Source organism: Harmonia axyridis, chromosome 4, assembly GCF_914767665.1.
Source record: "Harmonia axyridis chromosome 4, icHarAxyr1.1, whole genome shotgun sequence".
NCBI lineage: Eukaryota > Metazoa > Arthropoda > Insecta > Coleoptera > Coccinellidae > Harmonia > Harmonia axyridis.
This window is the reverse complement of record NC_059504.1, coordinates 39,160,660-39,183,984: the sequence shown is the minus strand read 5'-3', so window position 1 is coordinate 39,183,984 and position 23,325 is coordinate 39,160,660. Positions and strand designations below refer to the sequence as shown.

Below are 23,325 nucleotides of genomic sequence, written 5' to 3'. Positions count from 1 at the left end.
CACATTTCTTGTTTTTATTTCGAATATTAAAAGATATAGTCCTTCACCAAACGGATAAGAGAAATGAGCGAAAAATCTCTTTTATTGAAAAAGTAGCACCCAAAAAATCAAATGGAATATTTTGATTTACATTTAATGCCCATATATTTCTGACGTTTATAGATTCTTCTCGAAAACAGCATCAACAGCTTTGTGTTCTATATCCCGAAATGAATTAAACTTTTTGCTAACTTTGCCCTCGGCACTAACTGTCACTGACTCGATACGAGCGATTTATTTCGAAATTCAAGAAAAACCATCTTTGGGGAACATCCTGTATTTGAAAATGTTACCTTTTCAGATAAGGTTTCTATGTATATGAAGATATATTTTTTTATTTTTCGACGTAGAATGTGTCATTGAATGTGTAATTTCATAAAATGTTGTATACTTTTCCTCAACTGTAGAATCAAGGAGAGGTCGAGATACTTTCACAACAAATTCAATAAACTACTTCTCAGAATTTCAGAATATCAAAACTGAAATAAATCATCACTCTAATTCATAATAAATGACAACAAATGTATCAAACTGTAACTGTAATTTAAATTATTACGAATAAAATCGTCACCATCAGTTTAGTTGCATCAAAACCAACAATATAAGGAACGACCGTTATACATCAACAAGGAATTCTAAATAAATATGTATCTTAAAACGTTCAATAACCCGTAAAGTGGAGTAACGAATTAAGCCATGTCTGGAGAGTAAGGTGGGCGAGTGAAAATCATTCATGACAATTGATGCGAAGGAGTTTACATTCGGTCAATGTCTCGAATTTGAATATAGTATGTTTCAATGATTGAAACCACAATGCTCGTAACTTCTATACTTCGATCAAATCAATGGGAATATACAGTCACCGGTGTAAAATGAATTCCCAATAATTTTCTCAAACAGCAGAACGTTGAAAGTTTCATGCCTAGGTTTATTTACAAAAAATTGGGTATATCATTCGTAGTTTATAAGTAATTAATATTGAAATTCACTGAAAGGATTCAATGACTGAAAAGTACTTCATGAATAAAATCCGTCTGAATAAGTAAATGATCAAATCATTCAGGTACCTGCCCTTGGAGACCACATATACCTGTACACAATTCTGTTAAGCTCCACTTACCTCGGAACTAATGTGAATGAAGAATGGGATCATTCGCAGAAAAAATCAGCGAAATTGAGAAAGCCAGATCAACTTTCGACAGGATGAGAAATTTGTTAAGAAGCCATCACATAACACTTCAATTCGCTTTAAATGATCTTTTTCTTTTACCAGTGAACTAAGGGAATTGAATCAGGTGGGCGGGCTGGTCACCAGATTAAACCAGATCGCTTGACTTGGTTTCAAGTCAAGCACAAGTCGAGGCATCTTATAGATTTGTCGCCTAACCAATAGGCAATAGCAGAAATAGCAGAAACTACCAATAGATTTCATAGAAATGTGAGAAAACTACTAATAAAGTCACACTGGCGTATACTTCAGTCTCTCAGCACTCGAGGTCTAAGCGCGCACAAGATCACAAAAATATATGCAGTGCAACGCGTGCACATCAAGCTCATATAATATCAAGTAGCTTGATATCAAGTCAAGCAATAAATATCTAAAATCAAGACAAGCTCAAGTATGTAATTTTTCACGAGCTTGATTTTCAAGTCAAGTAGTTGGTTAAAATGTCAAGCTACTTGGCTTGATGAATCCCTTGTCAACAAAGTAAAACTAGCATGCATGTAGTTTCAGATATATCCTTCCAAACTCGGACAAAATAGCCAAGGATTTTTTGTTGAAAGGCAAATTTTGCAGAGCTGCTCTTACAGTTACAGAAACCTGCTATTGCCTATTCGTTAGACGATAAGATGCCAAAAACCGGAATGGATAGGAATTGGAAGAAGAAGACAAGACAAAGGCTCAATTGGAGCATGAATGTCGAACGCTCAAAAAGTCCTGACTTAACTTCGGTGCTTCCTTCTTTAAAATTGAATCCAAAAGAATACCATTCCCTGCTTTGAAATTGAAATCGATTGATCTCAAAGCAGAAAATCACATTCGGTAGAAATACTGAATTCGATTTTAAGATTAACTGAGAAATATGACCGAAGTTGACAAAATTGGTCTACCATCAGGGGCTATAAACTAACCCCAGTGGAAAAGGTCCTTGAAAAATCTGTTGGTGTTGGATCCGATAACCTTGACGGTAAATAGTATGAGTTCAGGGCCCAAATTGGAAGCCAACCAGAATCTACGAACATAAGTAAATACTCAACTTAAAATTCAAGTAAACCGTAACGACTAAAGACATCAAAACCACAAATCGGTCCTCGACTGCAAATACCCAAGAACCCACCTCTTCGTACGGTCCTCGACCATCGCATAGATGCAATAAACGGCTGTTTCCGCCTTCGCATTATCTACGATTGCACCCATTACCTATTCAGAGATTCAAAGACACGATCTGGTGCCAGAGAGCTCTAGCGCCCAAGACAAAAGAATTAATACGGTAGTTAGTCACACATATATGGAGGTGAACGCTTCGGATGCATGGGACCTCTGGGCCCTAAGAAATGTGGACCCGTTCGAGCACGTTTACCGACGTAGGCGACACAGGACATAGACACACAGTGCAAGAGGGTCTTTCACGACCTGATATGTAACCGCTTGGACCAGTTTTATTCGATATGCTCCTTTCAGCTTGAATAATATACAGGGTGATTCACCGGGATGGCCTATTAGACGTTTATAGAAAACTAACCATAATTTTGTGCTGATAATTTGCATGTTGGGGTTTGAGACAATGGTCTTTCGCCCTAAAAATTTTTGATAAGATATGAAAACACTATTAAATGTTCAAAATGAATGTTATTATGTGCAAATATTAGCATCCTCCAAAAATAATCTACCAAATGAAAAAATAAAATATAGGATTTGCCATTTAAAGAAGTTATCAATGAATCGTCTCATTTTGAACAACCAGTCAAACTCTCAATGATTATCGAAAAGTCAGTACGTACCTCCGTTCTTCTTGTATTCACTTTCAAAATATTATTTAAAAAAATTAATTAATTTCGAAGGTATAAGGTTTTTCCAAAGACCCTTAAATTTATGAAGAATCAAAATATCTCAGAAAAGTTTTGAGTACACAAAACTTCGTTCATTTTTTCCATGTAATCAGAAAATTCAGTAAAAAACAGGGTATACCATAAAAAACATTTTGTCATTCACACTTTTTGGTACACCCCGAGTATTTCAAAATAATTAGACTAGCTCTTATGGAGCCTAATGATACTGGGTCGAAGAAAAATTTGAAAATATCAGTGCTTAACCGTTATACAGCACCGCGTCTATGGTGGAACACCCTGTATAATTATGTCTTTATACAGGTGAACAGGGGATCTGGTTTTCAGACCTAAAATATAATTCATTCCATAAGTACTTGCCCTTAATTCTACCTTCGGCAGGCTCGGAAACAAAATTGATACGCCGCTGTATTTCCAAGAAGAAATTATTTTCTCAACGACTCATCATTTCATAATGAAACAAGATATTCGTAAGTGCCTTCAAGTTCAAGTAGGAATTTTAATTTGAATCAATCCAAGATGAGTTTGCGTCAAGTATAGACCAAAACAAACTTTCAAGTAGGTAGGTATAAATATCAGAAACCCTTCATATATTTTTTATGTTGAAATATCCATCATTATTAAATACATATAAATTAATTGGTTGAAAGGGTTATTGTGAATCGAAAAATGGTGATACTGAAGTTATTTCTCAAAAATTATGAAATATGAGGAAAAAAGCTGAAGCTCAACTAGAGTGTAACATTCTTTCAATTTTGAAATAACACTCTTGTCCAATACCATTTGCCTAAAACGCCTAAAAATTTTTAACACTTTTTTCTGGTATACGATCAAAGCGACCTTGTATAACTCCAGTGACTGAAATCGATCTCACAAAAGGAGCAGTTCAATACATCAGGATAACAGGAAATATAAAAACACTGCACATTTTACACTGTAATTTATAATTTCCTTTTATATTCTAGAAGATCTCACTTTGTAAAATGTAATTTTTTTCTTTATGTTATAAATGTATGCAAGTTTTCGAAGAAATCTATTCCTCGAATTTCAAACATTAGGAATCTATTTTTTTAATTGAATTGAGATAATCATTCAATAAATTATATTGCTGTTTCTCCCAATTTCCTTCATCAGAAAATACTTCAACAAAATGAAACTTAGTATGAATTCATCTTCAATCAACCACAAATATCTCAGCTAGAATAGAATACTTCGAAAAAAAATTTACTAAAATTCATCAAAGATGAAAATAAATAAAAAATAAAGCTCGGATTTAGATCTGACCCAATTTCAGGAGAATACTTCTTGTGGGCAGTATGTTCACGAATGTTAAGTACCTAGTCATTATACTTACGATCATTCATTACCAAGGTTGAGAGTTCATATGATTACCGCACTGGACAAAAAGGAATAAGACCGAAATTTTTGAAAATATGAGCGCCCATTCTATTGCGAGTTGTATCCATGTAAAACTACCACTTCCTAGAGACAGATGGGTGTCAGTAAAACCCACACAAGTAAATCGCTAATAAGGCCAACCAGAAATCTATATTAAGGACAAAGTTGAAAAATTCTGCAATATTTTGAGAACCTAATGAAAGGAATATTTCCCTACCGTAAATGGTTTTCTCGTCTCAAGTTAGATAAAGAGTGATTATTCGCTAGGACAGTAACCCTTCAGCTTGAGATATCATAATACAATAGAGAATTTTTCATGATATGATTACGGTATATTGCCATAAAGACAATTAATTGCCTTAGAAATTGTATCTTGACCGATAAGAATTATCAAATGGCTACGTTGTTAACTTAACGGAATAAATTCTTCCGATAAAATATTCAGTAAAACTCATTTATCACCGACTTAAAAAAATACGAATATTAATATAATCTTATAGGAAAATTCAAGAGAAATTTATGTAGGTACTTACATTCTAATGGAGTAGAAACATTCATAACTTCGGCCATTGTATAGAGTATTAAGGATTGTTCACCTGTGAAAATATATAATATACAAAATAATCCAGCAAATCTCAATTATCATTTTTGATTTCATGCAAACCCGTAAAAGCATTATTGAAAATTTGCTTGAATAAAAACTACCAATCCCTGACACTTTCTGACTACTTCAAAGTACCTATAAAGGTAAATTAGATTTCCAGAATCACTGTGTTGAAATTATTTCAAATACGGTTCTGACCCAAGAGTCCTCTAACATCCACACCTCGTCTCCAGAATTTGAAACTTTTCTATATAATTGTGGAAACTTCAAAATACCGATACAAAATATAGAACTCAAAATTGACATCCACATTAACATAAAAACTGCTGATTATGTCAGTTTTTTCGAAACGGTTATACTCAAATGGGGACCTATAGATTATACACCTGTTGCTCAAAAAAGACAACACTTATGATAATGGTGTAGGAATATCGAATATAATTCATGCTGGAATTGAAAGAGAAAAAAGGAAAACATTCATTCTGACAATAATTTCGTTGAGGATTGTAATGTCCATCGACATCTGGAAATCGTTCAGTTAAAAAAAAATTGTTAACCTCTACATGAACAGGTGAAACATAGGTGAATATTCCAACTTACCAGGTCGAATAAAAGGAAACTCAAATAAAAACTGTCACTCAAAAATAACTTGAGGTACACTTTTAAAACGTATCTCCCATATATTGGACTGAATCTGCAAGATGAATAGTTTGCAAGCGGATACCCATCAGTTCTTTTATAAACTTCTGACAGAAACGGCCGTCAGATACACACGGGGAAAGCCTACTTGCCATTGGTGCATTTTTCAAAATGAACGAACGTGATTCGACGACCGGTATTCAAATAGTTGTAACCACCAAATTCAAATTTAGAACAAAGAAGTACGTTCGGTGAATTTATTTATAAACAACTATTGCAAGATGATTCATTTCAACGGTCCTGGAGCAAATAATGGAAAGTGAGAAAGGTCAAACAGAGTTTTGAGAAGAGGAAGGCAATACTTCTGGATAGCAACATATTGCATGATGAACAAGATCAATTATTTTCGAATCATTCTGAACGTTATATTTCGCAACTAATTATTTTGATCTTTCGTGAACTTCATGTGATTGATAATGATAGCGAGTTGAAATTGTCGTTTTTTTATCCATACGTGGGTGACGAATAATTAAATTTGGCTCTACAGGAAGTGGAATCTTACCATCAACGGTCGAATACACTTAAAGATAAACTTGTTTTGGCCTTTTATGGAAAGAACGCCGAAATGGAATTGCCGAGTTCGATCCTTAAGAGAAAAAACGACAAAAACTTATCCGGGTATAAAAGCAGAGTCCTTTATTGAAAGTTTCAGAATTAATAATATGAAATATTTCGAACGTTATTCTATTTCACTGAAATTCTGAAATAATTATATCCACAAAATTGAGTATCAATGTCAATTAGAGCTAAAGCTAGAGCAGGTAATTTCTGCAGTAATTTCATTGGACTGCAATAAGGTATAATGATTTTTCTTGTCGTAAACTAAAAAAAAATGAAAAGTCATCAGATCGAATCGAATTACTAATACATAATATAATCGATATCTATCTATTGAAACTTCACACCTCATGCAGCCAATTTTCAAAAACTGTGAAAGCACTCAGGTTTGGGCAGTTCATAGATATATATTATATTGGCTTTCGATTTCAATATATTTATTATCGTAAGAGTGTTATTCTGAAATGCTTTCAAATGTGGAGCAAATACAATTCATGCAGCTGCAATAACAATAAAGGTTTAACCCATTTATAGGTAACTGAGGTGTGTAGGCATTGTTTATGAACAAATGTAGAGCAGCTGTATTCAGTGCCATTTCAGTGGAAAAATAAATGAAATGACAATTCCAAATCACTATCGGAAAATCAGGACATCAAATTGTGTATATGTTGCGGTTATCGCTAGTAATACAAATAGGTGTTGAACGGACAATTCTTGAAGTAATTTAGCTTGGTTTAAAATACTTTGAACTGGTTATGAAGATATTGTAATTTTGATCAAATATTTGAAGAAGAAAAAGATTCTTATTTCCTTTGTTCACCCTTCATTATCCCAAAACTGACAGACAAGGGCTCGCATGACATCTCATTATTTTAGGTTAATCTAAACAATAATAAAAACATTTAATTTTCAAATATCACAAATATGCAATAATTAACGACATCAAATTGAAACCACTTTTGAAGTAGTGAAAATGGAATATGATTTTAAAAAAATATGTCGTGTCTGTCTAGTTGGAAGTGACAAGATGATGTCTTTATTCAAAGTAAACGTTTCTAGGAAATTAATGGCTTGTGCTTCAGTACAGGTAGAAAATTATAGTCCAATTTGAACAATAAATATTTATTTATGATACTTCTAGGTCTGGCCAAATGATGAACTGCCAGCACAAATTTGTAATAAATGCTGTGCCAAGTTACATGTTGCCTTTCAGTTCAAAAAGCTATGCGAGAAGTCTGACTCTAAATTGAGAACTTATGTTGCACAAACTGAACAACTAAAATCTAAAGAAAAACAAATACACTCAGAAGATTTGAATCAGCATTCAGTAGCTATTAACAATCAGGATGTACTCAATAAACAGCTTGAGGAACTGAATAAACATCAAAATATCCATGAAGATCAACTGCAACAGAATTCAATAGATAATATGCAGACTCAGAGTGACTGTAGATATGTTGAATGTAATAGTGATATTGTTGATGCTTACATTCAAGACTCTTCCTACATTCAGAATGGACAACCTATACAGCAAGGCAATTTAGTTCCTATTAATAATTATAATCCACCTAATTCTACGATTCACGTTCCACTGCAAATTTCAAATTATAATATTTCAAATGTTATATACAGTACATCCTATCCTATCACACTGCAGCCCTTGCAACCTGCCTTGATGCATAATCAGGTAAAGACATTAATGTGATGAAATGAAAATGAATTGAATTCAATAATAAAGGGTCTTTTGAAAATTATTTTTACATCGTAGTGGTCTTTGACATATTTTAATTTACTTGTCTAGGGTTTGGAGGTAAAAAATTCTCAAAATTTCACTAAGAATTAATAAAAAATTTATGATTGTGAATTTTGAAATGTTATATAGAATAGATACCAGTATCAGGTCTTTTCCTGACTTTTTGGAGTGGTATCAGTATATTTACAGTCACAGATTTCATATCGCTGAGAAAATTGCGGACAAACATGTAGTTTTAATCCAAGAAAATGAGAAATATTCTGGTTTATATCATTATAAAGAGAATATGGGGTGATTTGTCAAATAAAATATCCTTGCTAGGTATGTATAATGTCAGATTTGTAAATGAAAGTAGTGTGGTATTGTTTTCACCGATCCCATATCGACAAATCAGGAACAAGCCTTTGTGAAAAGAGATAAATAATTTCAAGGTCCACTGCTACGTCGAATTCCTTTATAAGAACCCTGTATTTATTATGAAGTCCTTTTGATTCTGTGACCTTTAAAAGAGTACCCAGTTGAGGATATTTTACTCTTGATCATAGTCATACAGATATTCACAATTTTTTTTTTCAGATGATTTCCTCAGTACCAATACAACAAATACAATCCCAAACTCCACAAAATATTCAACAAATGCCTGAACAGATAACATCAGTATCTAAAGAAATAACTACTGAGAATAATCCAATTGAGGAGAATTCAGATAAAATGAAAAATTCGAAAAAACCTCCAGTGAATCCAAACCAATGTCCTGTTTGTTTCAAAATATTTTTGAATTCGACTAAGAAAAATAGACATATGAAAATTCATTCCAAAACAGATATGCCATATAAATGTACAGTTTGTACCAAAGAATTCATGCATGGTGGCAACTATAAGATTCATATGAGAATGCATAACAATGATAGGCCTTTTAAATGCACAATCTGTCCAAAAGGATTTGTGCAAGCTCAGGATTTAGAGAAGCATATGAGGACACATACAGGTGAATAGTTAAAAATGTTTTTTATCCCGAACTATTCAAAAATGGTCTTCATCAGTACAATAATTTTTGCTTTTGAGTTCTTTAAATTTAGTTGCCTGCTGTTTTCTTTATACATAGCACTCGGCTATTGAAAACAATATAAATGTAATCCACTAACTTGATTAAATCCTTCATAAATATAATTCATTAAACAATTTTTTAAATTCTTTATAATTATTGCAATATTTGATAATTTCAGGTAGTTTATTGAAGAGAACTAATCCCCTGCTAAATGTGGATTTATTCATTAATGTAGTATTAACTTTCTCCATGTAAATCGTCGTGTATTATAATTATGTATCTCATTAGCAAATTTTAGGTTTTCACTCAAATATTCAGGTAACATTTCATTCCTTGCCTTGAATATTAAATCTAATGTTCTATAAATAATTCTCTGATTGACACTCATCAATTTCAAACAATATAATATATTCCTTATGGGAGTTCTTATATTACATTTCAAAATACCTCTTTTCTCATACCTCTATTTTCTACTTTTTGTAACTTATATCTGCTACCTTTATTTAAATCAAACATTACTTTCAAGCAATAATTCACTCGAAATACTCAGGAAAAACCAAATTACCGTAAATAGCCTGTGATGAATAAATAATTATTAGTTTTGGTGCTCATTTTCTCGATCTGTAGCAATAATTCATAAAGATTGGATAAGATTATATAATCACCAAAAATAGGACTACAAGAAACATAGTATCCTCAAAAACAACGGGTTTGCTGGTCCTTATTAATAGGATTTCTTTTTTCTAGAATTATTGAAGGAATCTCTCATTTTCGTCAGTCAATTTAGGAACACTCTGTATATAAAGATAAATTTTGAGGCAATATTGATTCTGTTAATGCTATAAAATACATTAACTTTTTTCTGATCTTGAATTATGATATATAAATTTAGGTGCTTCTGTGATATCAATTACAAGCCAAGTATTAATTATGTTTCAGGTGAACGACCTCATAAGTGTCCCATGTGTTGGAAAGCATTCTCGGCCGGTTCAAATTTAATAGCACATATACGAACCCACACTGGAGAACGCCCTTATGTGTGCTCTGTTTGTTCTAAAGCTTTTTGCCAATCAAATGAACTAACAAAGCACATGAGAACACACACAGGTGAAAAATCTCATCGTTGTGATATATGCAATAAAGGTAATTATGTTTTTCTCATACTAGCCCATTGCTAAAGCTCTTCCATAATTTTTTTTTGGGAAATCTTTTGAACATTTCCTAGATAAAATATTCCTAGCAGATCTTTTGATTTTCATCTTGAATGCCGAAGGTTGTTGGAAGATGTTTCAGGAAATATTTAATTTGATTTATTGATTATTCAACAGCTCTTCGTTAATCATTTTTTTGAGGGTAGAAATAAATATGAAATATATTTTCTACAACCTACTTTTTTTTACTGAAAATGTATGTGTTATTTTATAAAAATTACGTATTTTTTTCAGGTTTTAATGGCTCAAGTACGTTAATAGTTCATAAAAGATCCCATACAGGAGAAAAACCCTTTGTGTGTAAAATTTGCAGCAAGTCATTCTCGCAGTCCAGTTGTCTGACTACACATATGAAGCGTTATGGTGAATCAAAGTACACTTGTGACTTATGCAATGTATCTTTTCATTCGGAAAAAGTGCTACAAGAACATGTAAAAACTGATGAACATTTGGCAAAACTCTTCAAATGTCCAACTTGTGACAAATATGTTGGTTCTACGCAAAGTGAATTTGATAAACATATAATAAGCGAACATATTGATGCTTTGACTATTAATAGTAGCTAACATTTTTTCAGAGAAACAGTAGATAACTAAGTGTAATAGTTTTTTTTTATTTATTTATTTATATATTATGATGAATAGAAAGTTTTGATCAATAGATCCCATATTTTTATCAAGCTTTTATTTTTATCCTTTTTTCCCATAACACAAGCCCAAATCTAGGTTTATTATACCCTATAAAAAAACTTAAATTTACTGAAATTAAAACAAAACTTTGTTGTCTCTGGACTTCAGGTTCAAGGTTTGAAATATTACACTTCATTCGAAATACAGGGTATAATTTTTATTTTTAGCTTTTAAGTATAATATGTTCCAATTTTAAGATAATGTATAACATCTAGTAACTAAGAATCTCCTTTTCTTACTGTTGCAAATTTGCTTGAAGCAATTTGTAAATATCCGCTTTCAGCTTAATTTTTTTCCTAGAATTAGTGATTCTCTTCAATTCAGCTGCAATAGTTAGTGCAAATAATTCATCTTCGTCCTTAAGTGATTCTTCAATAACACTTGAAACAAAAATATCATCTATTGTTCCATTATTGTCCTCAAAAAACTGACGTGTACTCATTTGGTCAAGAATCATATCATATTCAGCATTTGACTTCGGTCCTCTTGACTCTAACACCAATCCTTGAGCCTGATTATCATTTACAACTGACTTAGAAGACGAGTACATATCATCTCTCAGAGGATTAGCTGCATCATTGTTCAAAAATCCTCTAGGAACTCTAGCTGGCATATGGGTATGTGAATACCTTCTGTAATAAGTTGAAAAATAATTAGATCAAATATCAATATTGTAACAAGAATTGAGGAAACATAAAACAAATATATCTGGAAACAAGGGGATATTTAAACTTTAGCTGGCATATGGGTATGTGAAGCTGTACTTTCTGTAATGAGTCGAAAGATGTTTATATTAAGAATTCGGTATTTTAACAAGCACTCAAAAACTTGGTCGAAATGTTTCTTGAAATAAAGGGATCTTTCATATAATTCAACGATTAAAATGACCTTTGAATTTGAATGTCATAATGCAATAATATATCAACTAGAGTCAAAACAATTGATGGAATCACAAAACTTATCACTATGAGTATAAACATGCATAGGTATGAGATAAGGAGATTCACTAAGCCCCTTCTTTAGTCTGATAATGGATCGCATAACTTAATCTTTGAAAGGAAAGAAAGGAATCCACATTAGAATCCTGAACATAAACATTGTTTGCATTGTTATAAACATTGATGTGCTTCTTTTAGCGGATTGTGAGGATGATCTGTTGAGGTTACTACATCTGTGCAATATTATCAGCAAACAATACAACATTAAGATATCTGGTGACAAAACTAAATGTATGGTGATAAGTAAAGAACCTGGTCGATGCAAACTAGAACTGGAAAACACCGTCATTCAACAGACAATGGTCTTCCAATATCTAGGAGTTTAAATCACCAGTCACAGAGATCTCTATGCAGAAGTCCGACAGCAAGCCGTAAAGACAGCGCAGATAAATGGGTATCCAAACATAATGGTTTGGAAAAACAAATACATTATCAAGGAAAGTAAGGTGATACTCTACAGAGCAATGGTGCGCACAGTTATGACCTACGCCTTATAAACCCGTGCGGTAAAACATAGACAACCAAACAGAAGCTCAGATCTTTAGAAATGAAAATCTTGAGGAGGATGTCAGATGTAAAATTGAGAGAAAAACAGACCAGCAAGTCAATAAGAGAAAAGTCTGGTATAAAGGATATTGTCAAGTGGTGTAGGCAAAGAAGGAAGGAATGGAGAGACCTTATTGTTGATAGGATGGAGTCATATAGAATTGCATACACCTTCAATCATTCAGGACTCAATGGAAGACCACCGAAAGAGACTAAGCAAATGGAGAATTCCCTAGCTGAAGGAAGAATAATAATAATAATGCAAAGGATATTTTTTATGAAGTTAGAAGATTTAGGTCTTTTGTGCAGAGGTGTTCAGGTATTTTATTTGTCGATTCGCTTCCAATTGCATATTCATCCTCTCATTTGAGAAATGTATCCTAACGGCAACATCGAAAGCCTTCATACAAACACTATTTTTCCCTCTTCTGTTCTGATGATAAAATGATTATGCCTACCACATGGAAGCTTAACTTTTTCTTTGGTCAAATCACTCAAATCTCTTTTCATAGACTGTTATTTGAATTTTTCAGTTGGAGCCATTTTAAATGAATTATCTGGGAAATCGAGCAACAACCCACCACAATAGGCAGGGCCGGCGTTAGGGGTGAAACAGTGAAGCGACTGTTTCAGACGCATCTATTTGAGAGGCGGCAAGTCGGCTCAGTTTGTTGATCGCCTTTTCATATTTCATCCTCGATTCTTAAAAACAACATAAGGTTGTTCTGCTACGATGTGTTTTTCAACATTCCCTATGAAAAAATCTTCAAGTTGCCTTTATAATAAATAATAACACACGGCAGCCAAACCACAGAAATTCCCCAATTCAGTTTTCGTAGCATAACTTAAGCCTGAGGTTCTGGAAAGACCATGTGGAGAGGATGCCAGCAGAAAGACCGGCCAAATGGGCGGAAACACAGACCTCCTCATCCCTATTCAAAATCAAGGGGTTGTACTCACCCCCGTTACGGGGTTGCAGTTACGGGGATGCGAAGAGCGGAAAAGTTGTTCCCCCGAATCAGAAATTGACGGATCCGAGTGATTTCCCACATTTTTATTTTAAAGCCGGAAAACCGAGGTGTTAAGTTTTAGTTGGACCACACTGTCTATGTTGGAAATTGGAATTTGTTTTTATTGAATTTAAAAATCAGGGAGTCAGCTCGACCACCCTGTATAAAGATAAGTTGAATTTTCGTTCATTATGTTGTATCTGTGAATTATTATCTCGCATCAAGCGCGACAGAAAAACCGGTTGGAAGGGAGCGGGAGTTGAAATCACAGTGAAAATTCAATACGCAGCTCGCCGTTACACAAATCAGGCATTTTCACGCATCTCAACAAAAAAGGTTATAAACAATTGAGAAAATACTTATCACAATTGGTATCAACAAGGTTTCAGAAATAATTTGATGGTTTCAAATAAATGGTTTAGTGGATGGACATTTCTCCTTATTTCCAACCAAACAACTCTAGAAAAATACAATTTACTTTACAGTCTATCTTCTAATATATTGGGAGAAAAATGTGTCTCTTTAATTATGGGGTGAACAATTTCGAAACAATTTTAAAACTAGGAGTAAATAAACTTGGAAAACACTGTTTCTGAACGTTTTCTCATAAATAAATTTATAAAAGTATTGAAGGGTGCTTCATAGAAAATCTGGATTGGTGTTTATTTTTCTGAATATTTGATGGAATAAATTGCAAAATAAAGCAATAATAGTGCATTCAAAAAATTATCCTTTAATTCAATCTATAAATACTTACTTCTTAAAGACGTGGGCTTCTAGAAATGACAATTTCTCGAATAAGTACCATTTACGTCCATCTGGGTTACTTTTCCTATATTTCCTTTCCTTAGCATATTTTTCTCTCAAAATTTTCCATCTGTTCACACAATCAGAAACTGAAAGATCAGGTTCATAAATTTCGAACGATTCATTCATTCATTTATAAATATGTGCAGATATTATGAGTCAGGTATAGAAGCCAGAAGCTTTTGACCTATGCCTTAGGTATAAATATGTGGCCTTCAGGGGCGAAATTAGCGAATGAACGAACGAGCGGTCAAGAACTTCCGACTTCTGTTAGTTTTCCAAACATTTTTTTTTCGATATTTTTTTTGAAGATTGAAATGTACCGGAAACATTTAAGGAAGAAAAAATGTTTAACTTAGAGCTATATATAATATATAAGAGCGACTCTTAACTCTGACTTACCTGGTATTCCAATTTCTTTCGCAAGTTTTTTCCAAGTTTTCAATTTCAAATCGTGATTCTTTGCATCTCTGTGTTTTCGATCATAAAGAATCGGATTGATCCGAATTTTTTCTATGAGAGCATCTACATTCAGCTCATTGCATGTATTGGTATCATCTGTGAAAATCATTGTTTGATAATTTTCAAATTAAAAAGGTAGTTGAGTTACTGAACGTCCCATTTCAATTATAAGATAACACATCTTATTATCAATAACGTTATTGAAACAAGATCTTCTACGGAAAAGATTTTCAACATTCATGGGGTGTTTTATGATAACACTCAATCAACAAATGAATGGATAAATTGTATTTATCACCTGGTTCGCTCGAAGCAGTAGAACCACTATCATCTCTTCGTTGAATGGTAGAACTACAAGATGGTTTTCTGAAAAGAAAAAACATATGCAAAAACACCCCTTTTCAAGCTACACAATTGATTGAAAGTTTTCGATCATGAACAAAATGAAATGCAAAAGGAATGAGAAAGATAGCACTGCACCAACTCAGCCCCAAAGTACCATAGTGAAATAATTGTGTGCGAATAGTAGGTAGGTATGTAATGTCCGCCACTCACGAAGCGTTTTTTCGAGCGTTTGGTAGCAGGCGTTCGAGAGATTCCAGTCGGGCAGTCAAGTTCATTCTCTGATTTACAGTCGTGCGGTCGTGTCCCGAGCTGCCCGACTGTAAAATTATCCGAACGCTCGAACATGGGCGCATCGTGAGTGGCCGCCCTTATTGAACTGTTTTCCCATATAAACTAAGCCTGTTATTCAGATTGTCTAATGTCAATAACAGGGCCGACGCGAGCAATTTTGGCGCCTGAAGCAAATAATTTTTTGGCGCCCCTGCTGAAATAGTATCAATAACCAACCCCCCCCCCCCCCCAACAAAAAATATCATCTGACTCGATGATAATTCGCCATTCATTTTTTATTTCTCTAGCGATTTTGCTACTCATTTATTTCTAAAGTCGTTTACACTGCGGGTTTATTTTTTTTTTCGGACATTTTTACCTTCAATAAATTCCTGGATTTCTTCGACGATGATGAATAATACGTAAGTAATATATCTGATTCTCATATTCACAATCGATCACATATGATCGATGATAGATTACCTATCACACCACTAGAAACGAAGGGAGGTAGGGTATACAAAGCTTCGAAAACTAAATGGGATTAAAAACATATATTCCCTTGAAATCATTTAGCATTTATCAGTAACTAGTTTGAAATTCAGAATCGTAGGAATTTTCCATATGTTGAATGTGTAAACAACTTCCATCTAATTGTACCAACAGTAAAGACAAATCTAGTGAAAGGGTCAAAAATTCATTATTTTCAAAAAAAAATATCTCGAAACGGTAAGACTTTTGTAATGGAAATTTTGTCATAGCAGGTGGTCAGCGATGGACAATACTTTGAATCCTAAATGTATAACCAGTTTTTTACAAACAAGCCTCGAATTTCGCCTTTGTATAAACATATAATTTCGGTGTGGTGCCCTCACAATTATTGTCAGAAGATGATGGAGTGAAAACTATATATCTGTGTTTGAGTGAGAAATTTGTAGAAAAAGATCAAATACAGGGTGCCTCGAAACTATAATGCCAATTTTAAACAGAAGATTCGCCTTGAACATTAAGGAAGACTTTCCTAATATTTCTTTTCTCAAATAGAGTTTCCTTGCATGGATACAGGGTGTTGAAATCACATTTTCAGTTGCCACCTGTACCGTACAAGAAGGGCCTCATGATCCCTTTTCTCCTCTATTCATTACTTCACCGGTTAAATCAGAAAAATTACATATTTTTCGAATATCCCATTTAATGTTGTGATGAAAAGTATACTTGTTTGAATCTAGAAAAACTAACATTTTTCAAGATAATTGCGCTTTTATGAATACAAACATATGTACTAGTAATGAAATTAAAAATTTGTTTGGCAGAAATTAATTCTACAATCCGAATAACTATTCCAACTAACAACCGGAAATTCAACCATGAAAAATAATAACACTTTCACATGCTTTTTCACAAACCTGTTTTATTGCTGAGGTACATGGTGCAGCTGAATGAAAACTTCCTAAGAAAACTTAAATTCGATTTCCTCGAAAGGTCAAGAGCTTGTATCCAAAACAATAGTGGACACTTCGAACAATTTATAAGATTGTAATGAACGGGTGGTCTTCGAATGTTGACCAAGTGCACTATCTCTGGTTGAGATGTTCTTTCAACCCCTGGAAGAGCGGCTTTCCAGAGGTCTCGGAAAATGAATAATTATAATATATTGATTCACAAAGATGTTATTGTGAGTTCGGCCCGTCGCTTATATGGACAGGTCTTTTAAGTTGATTTTTTTTCTTTAGGGACTGGATAAGATTTCTGGGTTAATAAAAATCGAGTAATTTTTTAAAATTTAAATATAATAAAGAAAAAAAACCAAAATTACAATATTCACAAAATTTGTGTATATTTGACTAAACGACGAAAAACTTTATGATTAAAAAAATATCTCCAATAATCTTCTACTCAAACAAGAGAAACAAAATAAACAAAATTATCTATTCAACTTTGAATTTAGGGAGAATCGGGACTACTCATTAAAACTTATCTTCATCGAAGAAAGTAGAGGTTTCTCATCAAATAAAAAAGCTGTGCTAGGTGGGTCCTGCCTATACCTAGTTTCAATTCTTCAACTCTTTCACTTTAGACTGTAATTCCTCATTCCTCTTAATAACTCCACTTCCGATTCGCGCACTCCGAGCTAATCTGCTAATCTCTTTCTATATCAAAACAATTCCTTCTTTCTTGAATACTCAAAATTTTTTAAAATTTCTCATTTACTAATTTACCTTTCTATTTAACTTGACCTCATTAAAAATCACTCTGATCTTGAAAAAGAAATTTTTTTGCTATAAGTCCGGTTTCGCGACCGACGTTTGATATAAACCGTTCTCAATACGAGTCCCTAAATGGCCTAAATGATACTGATCTTTCTACTTCCGTCTCACCAAAATCTTAACCTCGTACTTATCTAAGTCCGCCCAGAAATTGCCCAGTATACCACCCCCAATTAAATCATTCTCAGAATTTTTTTTTATCCTTCTTCATTTTCCGTCAACAGACCCCGCCTTCAATCTCAGCTCAAGGCTAGATTTTTTCTGCTGTCTCAGCTGGATCCATACAAACTTTCTGCTGTGTCATCTGGGAACGACCATAACGGTTCTACGCATTTGTCGAACTCAGATAAGTCAAGATTTCCCCGTATCTAGTTTGTTTTTTCTTATCCCTAAAAAAATATATCGATTTCACCAACGCAGTGAGACGATAACTGAGAAATGCAATAATCGATAAAATGGATACATCCTGCTTCTGAGATAAGATCGGATTTCACCCGCTCGTCTGATTTCAACGTATTTTTCATTCTGAATAGTAATTTCAACAATTTACGATTTATTACAAGAAAAGAATTGGAAGAAACTGTTCAATAAATAACTCCTAGAGTCTTCTTTTTTCATTTTTGATAAACTGCCATGACACTTTTATGCCTGTGTGACCAATGATTTTGCTTAAAAGTAGATTGATTATCATTTGAAAGGTGTCTTGTCATGATTTTTTTTGGTTGACTATTCAGTTGTTATTCGGATCAGTATTTGGTAAAATTAATTTTTCGGCAACCGTCCGGGAAGTGCTCACTTCCCGGACGCTTTTTCTCTGAGAAAGTAGCATTTCCCGGCCTAGTCCGGAAAGTACGTACTTCCCGGACTAGGCCGGAAAAGAATCATAGAATCCATAGCAACCGAGATAACGGCTGACAGTTCATATGAAATTAGTTGTCAAAAATTTGCATGTTTTTAGATCGCAATCGCAATAAAATATGGAAAGCAGCAGCGATAGTCTTATTTTACATGGTTGCCGAAAAAATATTGTACGTAACACGCCCGAAAATGGTTTTTTTGGACTCACAGACTTCCAGGACGAGCGTAAGCGAGTCCTGGAATTTTGTCTATTCGTCCAAAAAAACCCTATTTTCCGGACTTGTTACGTAAATTACTATTCTGTCGAACAAATTTTTCATTACTATTTGTATTTATAAAAACGCAATTATCTTGAAAACGATTATTTTTTCCGGAACGAATTTACATTTTTCCTCAAAATTGAAAAGGGGATGCAAAATATGCATAATTATTCTGATTTCACTAGTGGCGTCAAAATAGGGAAGAAAAAGTAGCATGATGCCCTTCTTGTACGCCACTGGTTGCATCTGAAAATATGATTTTCTTCTCGAAATGAAGCAACTATTGAACACAAATATTCTTTCAAATTTGATAGAAAAATTTTGGAAATTGTGGAAATTATCAATACAATATTAGGAAAGTTTTATTTATTTCTCAAGACAAATCATCTGTTTCAATTTGATACCATAGTTTCAGGACACTCTGTATAGGGAGACGCAGCAACCTATCATCCAAGGTTCGTGAAAACAAATTTCTGGTCAAGAACTGACAAAACTAATCGGACAACCACAGTTTTTCTGAATTCAAAATATTATTCCTGAAAAAAATTGCTTTGCAAATTGTTTTCCCATAATTCGATTATTCCTCGACCTGTATTTATTATATTGAAAGGGGTCCTTTTTGAAGACCATTCAATAAATTTTTGAAGAAAATACTATTGTACCAAATATCAAATATCGAATACTATCGATAAATCGAAGGAATTATTCATGAACCTAAATGTTCTAAATTTCAGGATCCATGATCATAATTCAATCAGTTAACCGATTGAACCATAAATAACGGAAAAATAACAATAATAATATTAATTTCCTTAACACCGGCGCATTCGCCATTTAGCACATTCTAAAAACGTATAATATTCTACTAGATGAAGCATTAAAATTACTTTCTCTTATCGATATCATTATAAATAAGACATATATGCCTAATGAAATGGGTAAAAATGAACAATCATAAACAATCTCATCATACTCTGGCTAGTGGTTTTTCGTCAACACTATACAGGCTACAGCGGTACAAGATGCAACAAATAGACAAGAGCCACAGAATATTGATCATATTATATTTAGTTTTCTACTTTTATGTTGAATTTTTCTATATGTCCCTGAAAAAATTAAATTATTACAACTAAAAAAGTGGAAGACCCCGTATAATAGTATCCTCAGATCACCCAATATTAAAATCAAATGTTTTTTACTTATTCTGCAAGTCTACGAGCTTTTGCGTTTGACTGAGTTTGTTCAAAGAATCACATAAAAATGTAATTATTAATAACCCCTTTATACGGAGTCTTATTACTTCTTATTACAACTCGTGTCGACAATATTGAGATTGTAATTATTATCTTCAACTTTTTGTAACAAAAAAATCGCCACATTATTGATTTTCCTAAGGTGAGTAACAACCGTTTCTCTGCATGTTTGACAACCTGTATCTCAAAAACTGTACATTAGATCTTGTTGTGCTCATAGAGACATTTGATCAGGATTTCATAAACTACATTATACTAAATTTTCAGCCAATTCGACTGGGACCCATTTTCCATAAGAACCGTGCGGGGTCCTTTATCGAATGACGTTTTTGTCCATTTTATAAAAAACGTTCTTGAAGGTGCATTTTAATATTTTTGTAGTGAGTTTTAATGATATCATTGCGTTGTCAAGCGTGTATCTTCCATTTTTAGTAATTGCGCAGGCAATGTTTACTTGTCAAATGAAAAAAACAATTTCAAAAGAGACTGCTTTACAGATAGTGGGTTATTAAAAATGAAACGAAAAAAAAAAACGTTTTTCTCTACCTGACTATATTCTTTATTCGAAAAGCACCAAATTTGTTATTGTACGAAAAAATTTCAAAGTTCACCACTGAAAAGGTAGCAAGACTTCATCCAGATAGATAAATTGCTTTCAGAAAGGAAATCATCCACTTATAAAAACTAATTACTGAAACGAGTAAAGCAAACACTATTCGAAATATAGGAGCTGTAGTAAGAGAGTTCTTCTAAAGACCAGCAATGAATATTAAAAAAACTACCTGTACAATACCTGCTTCTCATACTCGTATTGACAGCATTCAAGAATTGCATTTCATCAAAGTATGTAGGATAATTCGTAGCATTCCCTTTGACTCTTCTTCCTGAAAATTCAACGAATGATTGTTTCAAAGCTTCCCAGAATTGTTGAAGATCTCTACCTAAAAACGAAAGTGACTTTGTGAGATGAAACGAGAGGACACAATTTTAATCCTTGCTTGTAACGTTGAACACTTCCCCTATTGCTTTCCAAGCCTGGTCTTTTTTCTTGGAATCGTTATAATCTGGAAACGATTTATCGTATAAAAGAGGACAGTTCCTGATCAAAGCGATTATTTCCATTTCATTTCCTTGTAATCCATCAGCACCATCTATTTCTATGAAGTGAATGAAATTGATTGAAATCGTCATATTTCGTGTTCGGTTCGACTCTAGGTACCTAGTTCTTCAGCCAAGTGGCGAACATGTTCTTTGATGCTGTTAAGACTAACCGGTGTTCTTCTGGGCAAATGTGTTTGATTGGTTTCAGATTGTTGAGACATTTTACTTGGTAATTTTGACGTTTTCGGCAGCGGTTGACCCCACTGACAATTTCAATTTTCATTTTTGTGAATGCATTACTCAAACGTCAAGCTTGTTTGGTGAATTGTTACTTGAGGAATCAACTTGAGTTTCTGGTTTTGAAATGAAAATGTTTTCTTTGGAAATATATAGAGCGCCTTTTAAAATATCCCCTGAAATAAATCCTTGGGAAGAAATGTTTGAATGAAAGTTTCGTAATATTCAGGAGCATATCGAATGTGACCTTGGACTTTAATTCCAAGATCATTTCAAGATCTTCAAGATCAAGATTCAGATTTTTCGAATAATTCTTTGCAGAATCTCATTCTACGTGAAAAACTAGGAATAGTTTGTTTCTTTTGTTTTTGCGATGGAATCGATCGTTGTGGGGATATGATGTGTTTTATGCTTAAAATGGATGATGAAAATTTTCTATACACAAACTACTGAGCATATTTGAAGAAGTTGCAACTCATAGACAAACGAATAACAAATTAAAAATGAACTTTCAATTGAAAGATGCCAACGAAAATTGAATTAATAGCAAATTAAATGTACACAATTTTCCCTATGATAAGAATGCATAGACCTATCTTCCGTTTAAAACGGTTGATAAAAGCATCAATTAACGAGAAAACAAGATAAGAAGAAAAAATGAGTAAGAAAAATAAAATTAAAGAAAATTGTATGAAATTACTCACAATCTAAAAATCATCATTATGTACAAATTGGCCTGTTTGCAGTGGTAACACTTTCCAAATTCGGCATTCGGAGAGATTTTATTATAGCGGTGTAAACTCATTTGCGTGGTTGAGAAAAAAATCAGAATATGTACATACGGAATACAAAAACGAATGATTCTATGAGAAATAACTTTGATGTACTTTATCATGGTCATCTTAAGCATGAAACACTTCATATCTTCAGAAAAATTCGTTTCATAAAAAAAAGGCGTCAGAATGTTTTAACTTTTCCAAGAAGATCAATATTCTGTAAATTTTTCATTGAATAAATCTACTTGACCTTGAAATCAAATTCCAAGGTTACATCCAATATCTGCTCTTGATGTCTTCCTGAAGACTAAGAAACCTTCATTCCTAAAACTTGACCTTATGCGTCGCTCATGAACAACTGCGGATATTCTTCATTCAAGAAAATCTACTTAACCTTGAAATTAAATTCCAAGGTTACATCAAATGTCTGCATTTGATGTCTTCCCGAAGACTAAGAAATCCTCATTCGTAAAATTTGACCTTGTGCGTTGCTCAAGAATAACTGAGCATATTGCTGCTGTAGCTCGTAGTGTTGATGAAAACCCAGGTTTGAAGATTCCTAGTCGATCTTAGGAATTAAGCATTCTACAAACAACCTTCTATCGTATTTTACGAAAATACTTGGGACTTAAGGCTTCCAAAATTCAGTTAACACAAGAACTCAAGCCGGTCGATCACCATCATCGTTGTTTCTTCGCTGGATCCTTGAAATGCATCAAAATTATCCAGATTGTCATCGAAAAATAATTTTCACCTCGAAAGCTACGTTAATGAAGAGAATTGTTGCATTTGAGGTTCGGCAAATCAAAGAATGATTGTTGAAAAGGCTCTCCATCCTCAACGTATCACTGTTTGGTTGCGATTTTTGGACCTCACTAATTCGAAAATGAGGCTGTTCAATTGCAAAGGTGAAAGTTTTTGATGGAATTGGTCATATTGATGTGGTTGACGTGTATTTTCAACACTCAGACGGGGCTACATGCCAAAAAAGCAATAAATCAATTGCAATTCTTCAAGAAATGGTTCCTGGCCGTATTAGGATCACAATTTCAACCGAAATTTTGTGA

At 33.4% G+C, this 23,325-nt stretch overlaps 3 protein-coding genes across 6 annotated transcripts in view; 1 reads left to right on the top strand and 2 right to left on the bottom strand.

The window, feature by feature from the left end:
- Window positions 1-6,140, bottom strand: part of LOC123679354 (inner centromere protein) — a 72,133-nt gene extending 65,993 nt beyond the window's left edge. The window contains exons 1-2 of one of the 4 annotated variants that reach the window (XM_045616928.1): window positions 5,711-6,140; window positions 5,040-5,102 (exon numbers count right to left, since the gene is read on the bottom strand). In XM_045616928.1, the coding sequence (XP_045472884.1) occupies window positions 5,040-5,076 (37 nt within the window). In that variant the 5' untranslated portion in view covers window positions 5,077-5,102; window positions 5,711-6,140. Of the gene's footprint in view, window positions 1-5,039; window positions 5,103-5,332; window positions 5,590-5,710 lie in introns of those variants that run through there. The other 3 variants (XM_045616925.1, XM_045616924.1, XM_045616926.1) reach the window with 3 other exon arrangements.
- Window positions 6,141-6,830: 690 nt separating this feature from the next.
- LOC123679353 (zinc finger protein 79-like) lies at window positions 6,831-11,054 on the top strand. Its single transcript, XM_045616922.1, has 5 exons — window positions 6,831-7,454; window positions 7,509-8,054; window positions 8,697-9,108; window positions 10,108-10,311; window positions 10,614-11,054. The coding sequence occupies exons 1-5, from the start codon at window positions 7,341-7,343 to the stop codon at window positions 10,943-10,945; spliced, it is 1,608 nt and encodes a 535-aa protein (XP_045472878.1). The 5' UTR covers window positions 6,831-7,340; the 3' UTR covers window positions 10,946-11,054.
- A 152-nt stretch (window positions 11,055-11,206) lies between these two features.
- LOC123679355 lies at window positions 11,207-21,541 on the bottom strand. The gene is made up of 7 exons (XM_045616929.1): window positions 21,364-21,541; window positions 21,143-21,301; window positions 20,938-21,085; window positions 15,190-15,257; window positions 14,832-14,987; window positions 14,380-14,518; window positions 11,207-11,700 (listed from the first exon to the last, which is right to left on the bottom strand). Exons 1-7 carry the CDS (start codon window positions 21,464-21,466, stop codon window positions 11,304-11,306), a joined length of 1,170 nt encoding a protein of 389 aa, XP_045472885.1. The 5' UTR covers window positions 21,467-21,541; the 3' UTR covers window positions 11,207-11,303.
- Between the last annotated feature and the right edge of the window lie 1,784 nt (window positions 21,542-23,325).

Coding starts and splice junctions, on each gene's coding strand:
- LOC123679353 (XM_045616922.1), top strand. CDS start 7,341: ATGGAATATGATTTTAAAAAAATATGTCGTGTCTGTCTAGTTGGAAGT. Junction 9,109..10,107: donor GCATATGAGGACACATACAG/GTGAATAGTTAA, acceptor ATTATGTTTCAG/GTGAACGACCTCATAAGTGT. Junction 10,312..10,613: donor TTGTGATATATGCAATAAAG/GTAATTATGTTT, acceptor TATTTTTTTCAG/GTTTTAATGGCTCAAGTACG.
- LOC123679355 (XM_045616929.1), bottom strand. CDS start 21,466: ATGTCTCAACAATCTGAAACCAATCAAACACATTTGCCCAGAAGAACA. Junction 21,302..21,363: donor CCACTTGGCTGAAGAACTAG/GTACCTAGAGTC, acceptor TTCACTTCATAG/AAATAGATGGTGCTGATGGA. Junction 14,519..14,831: donor GAAAGAAATTGGAATACCAG/GTAAGTCAGAGT, acceptor CTGATCTTTCAG/TTTCTGATTGTGTGAACAGA.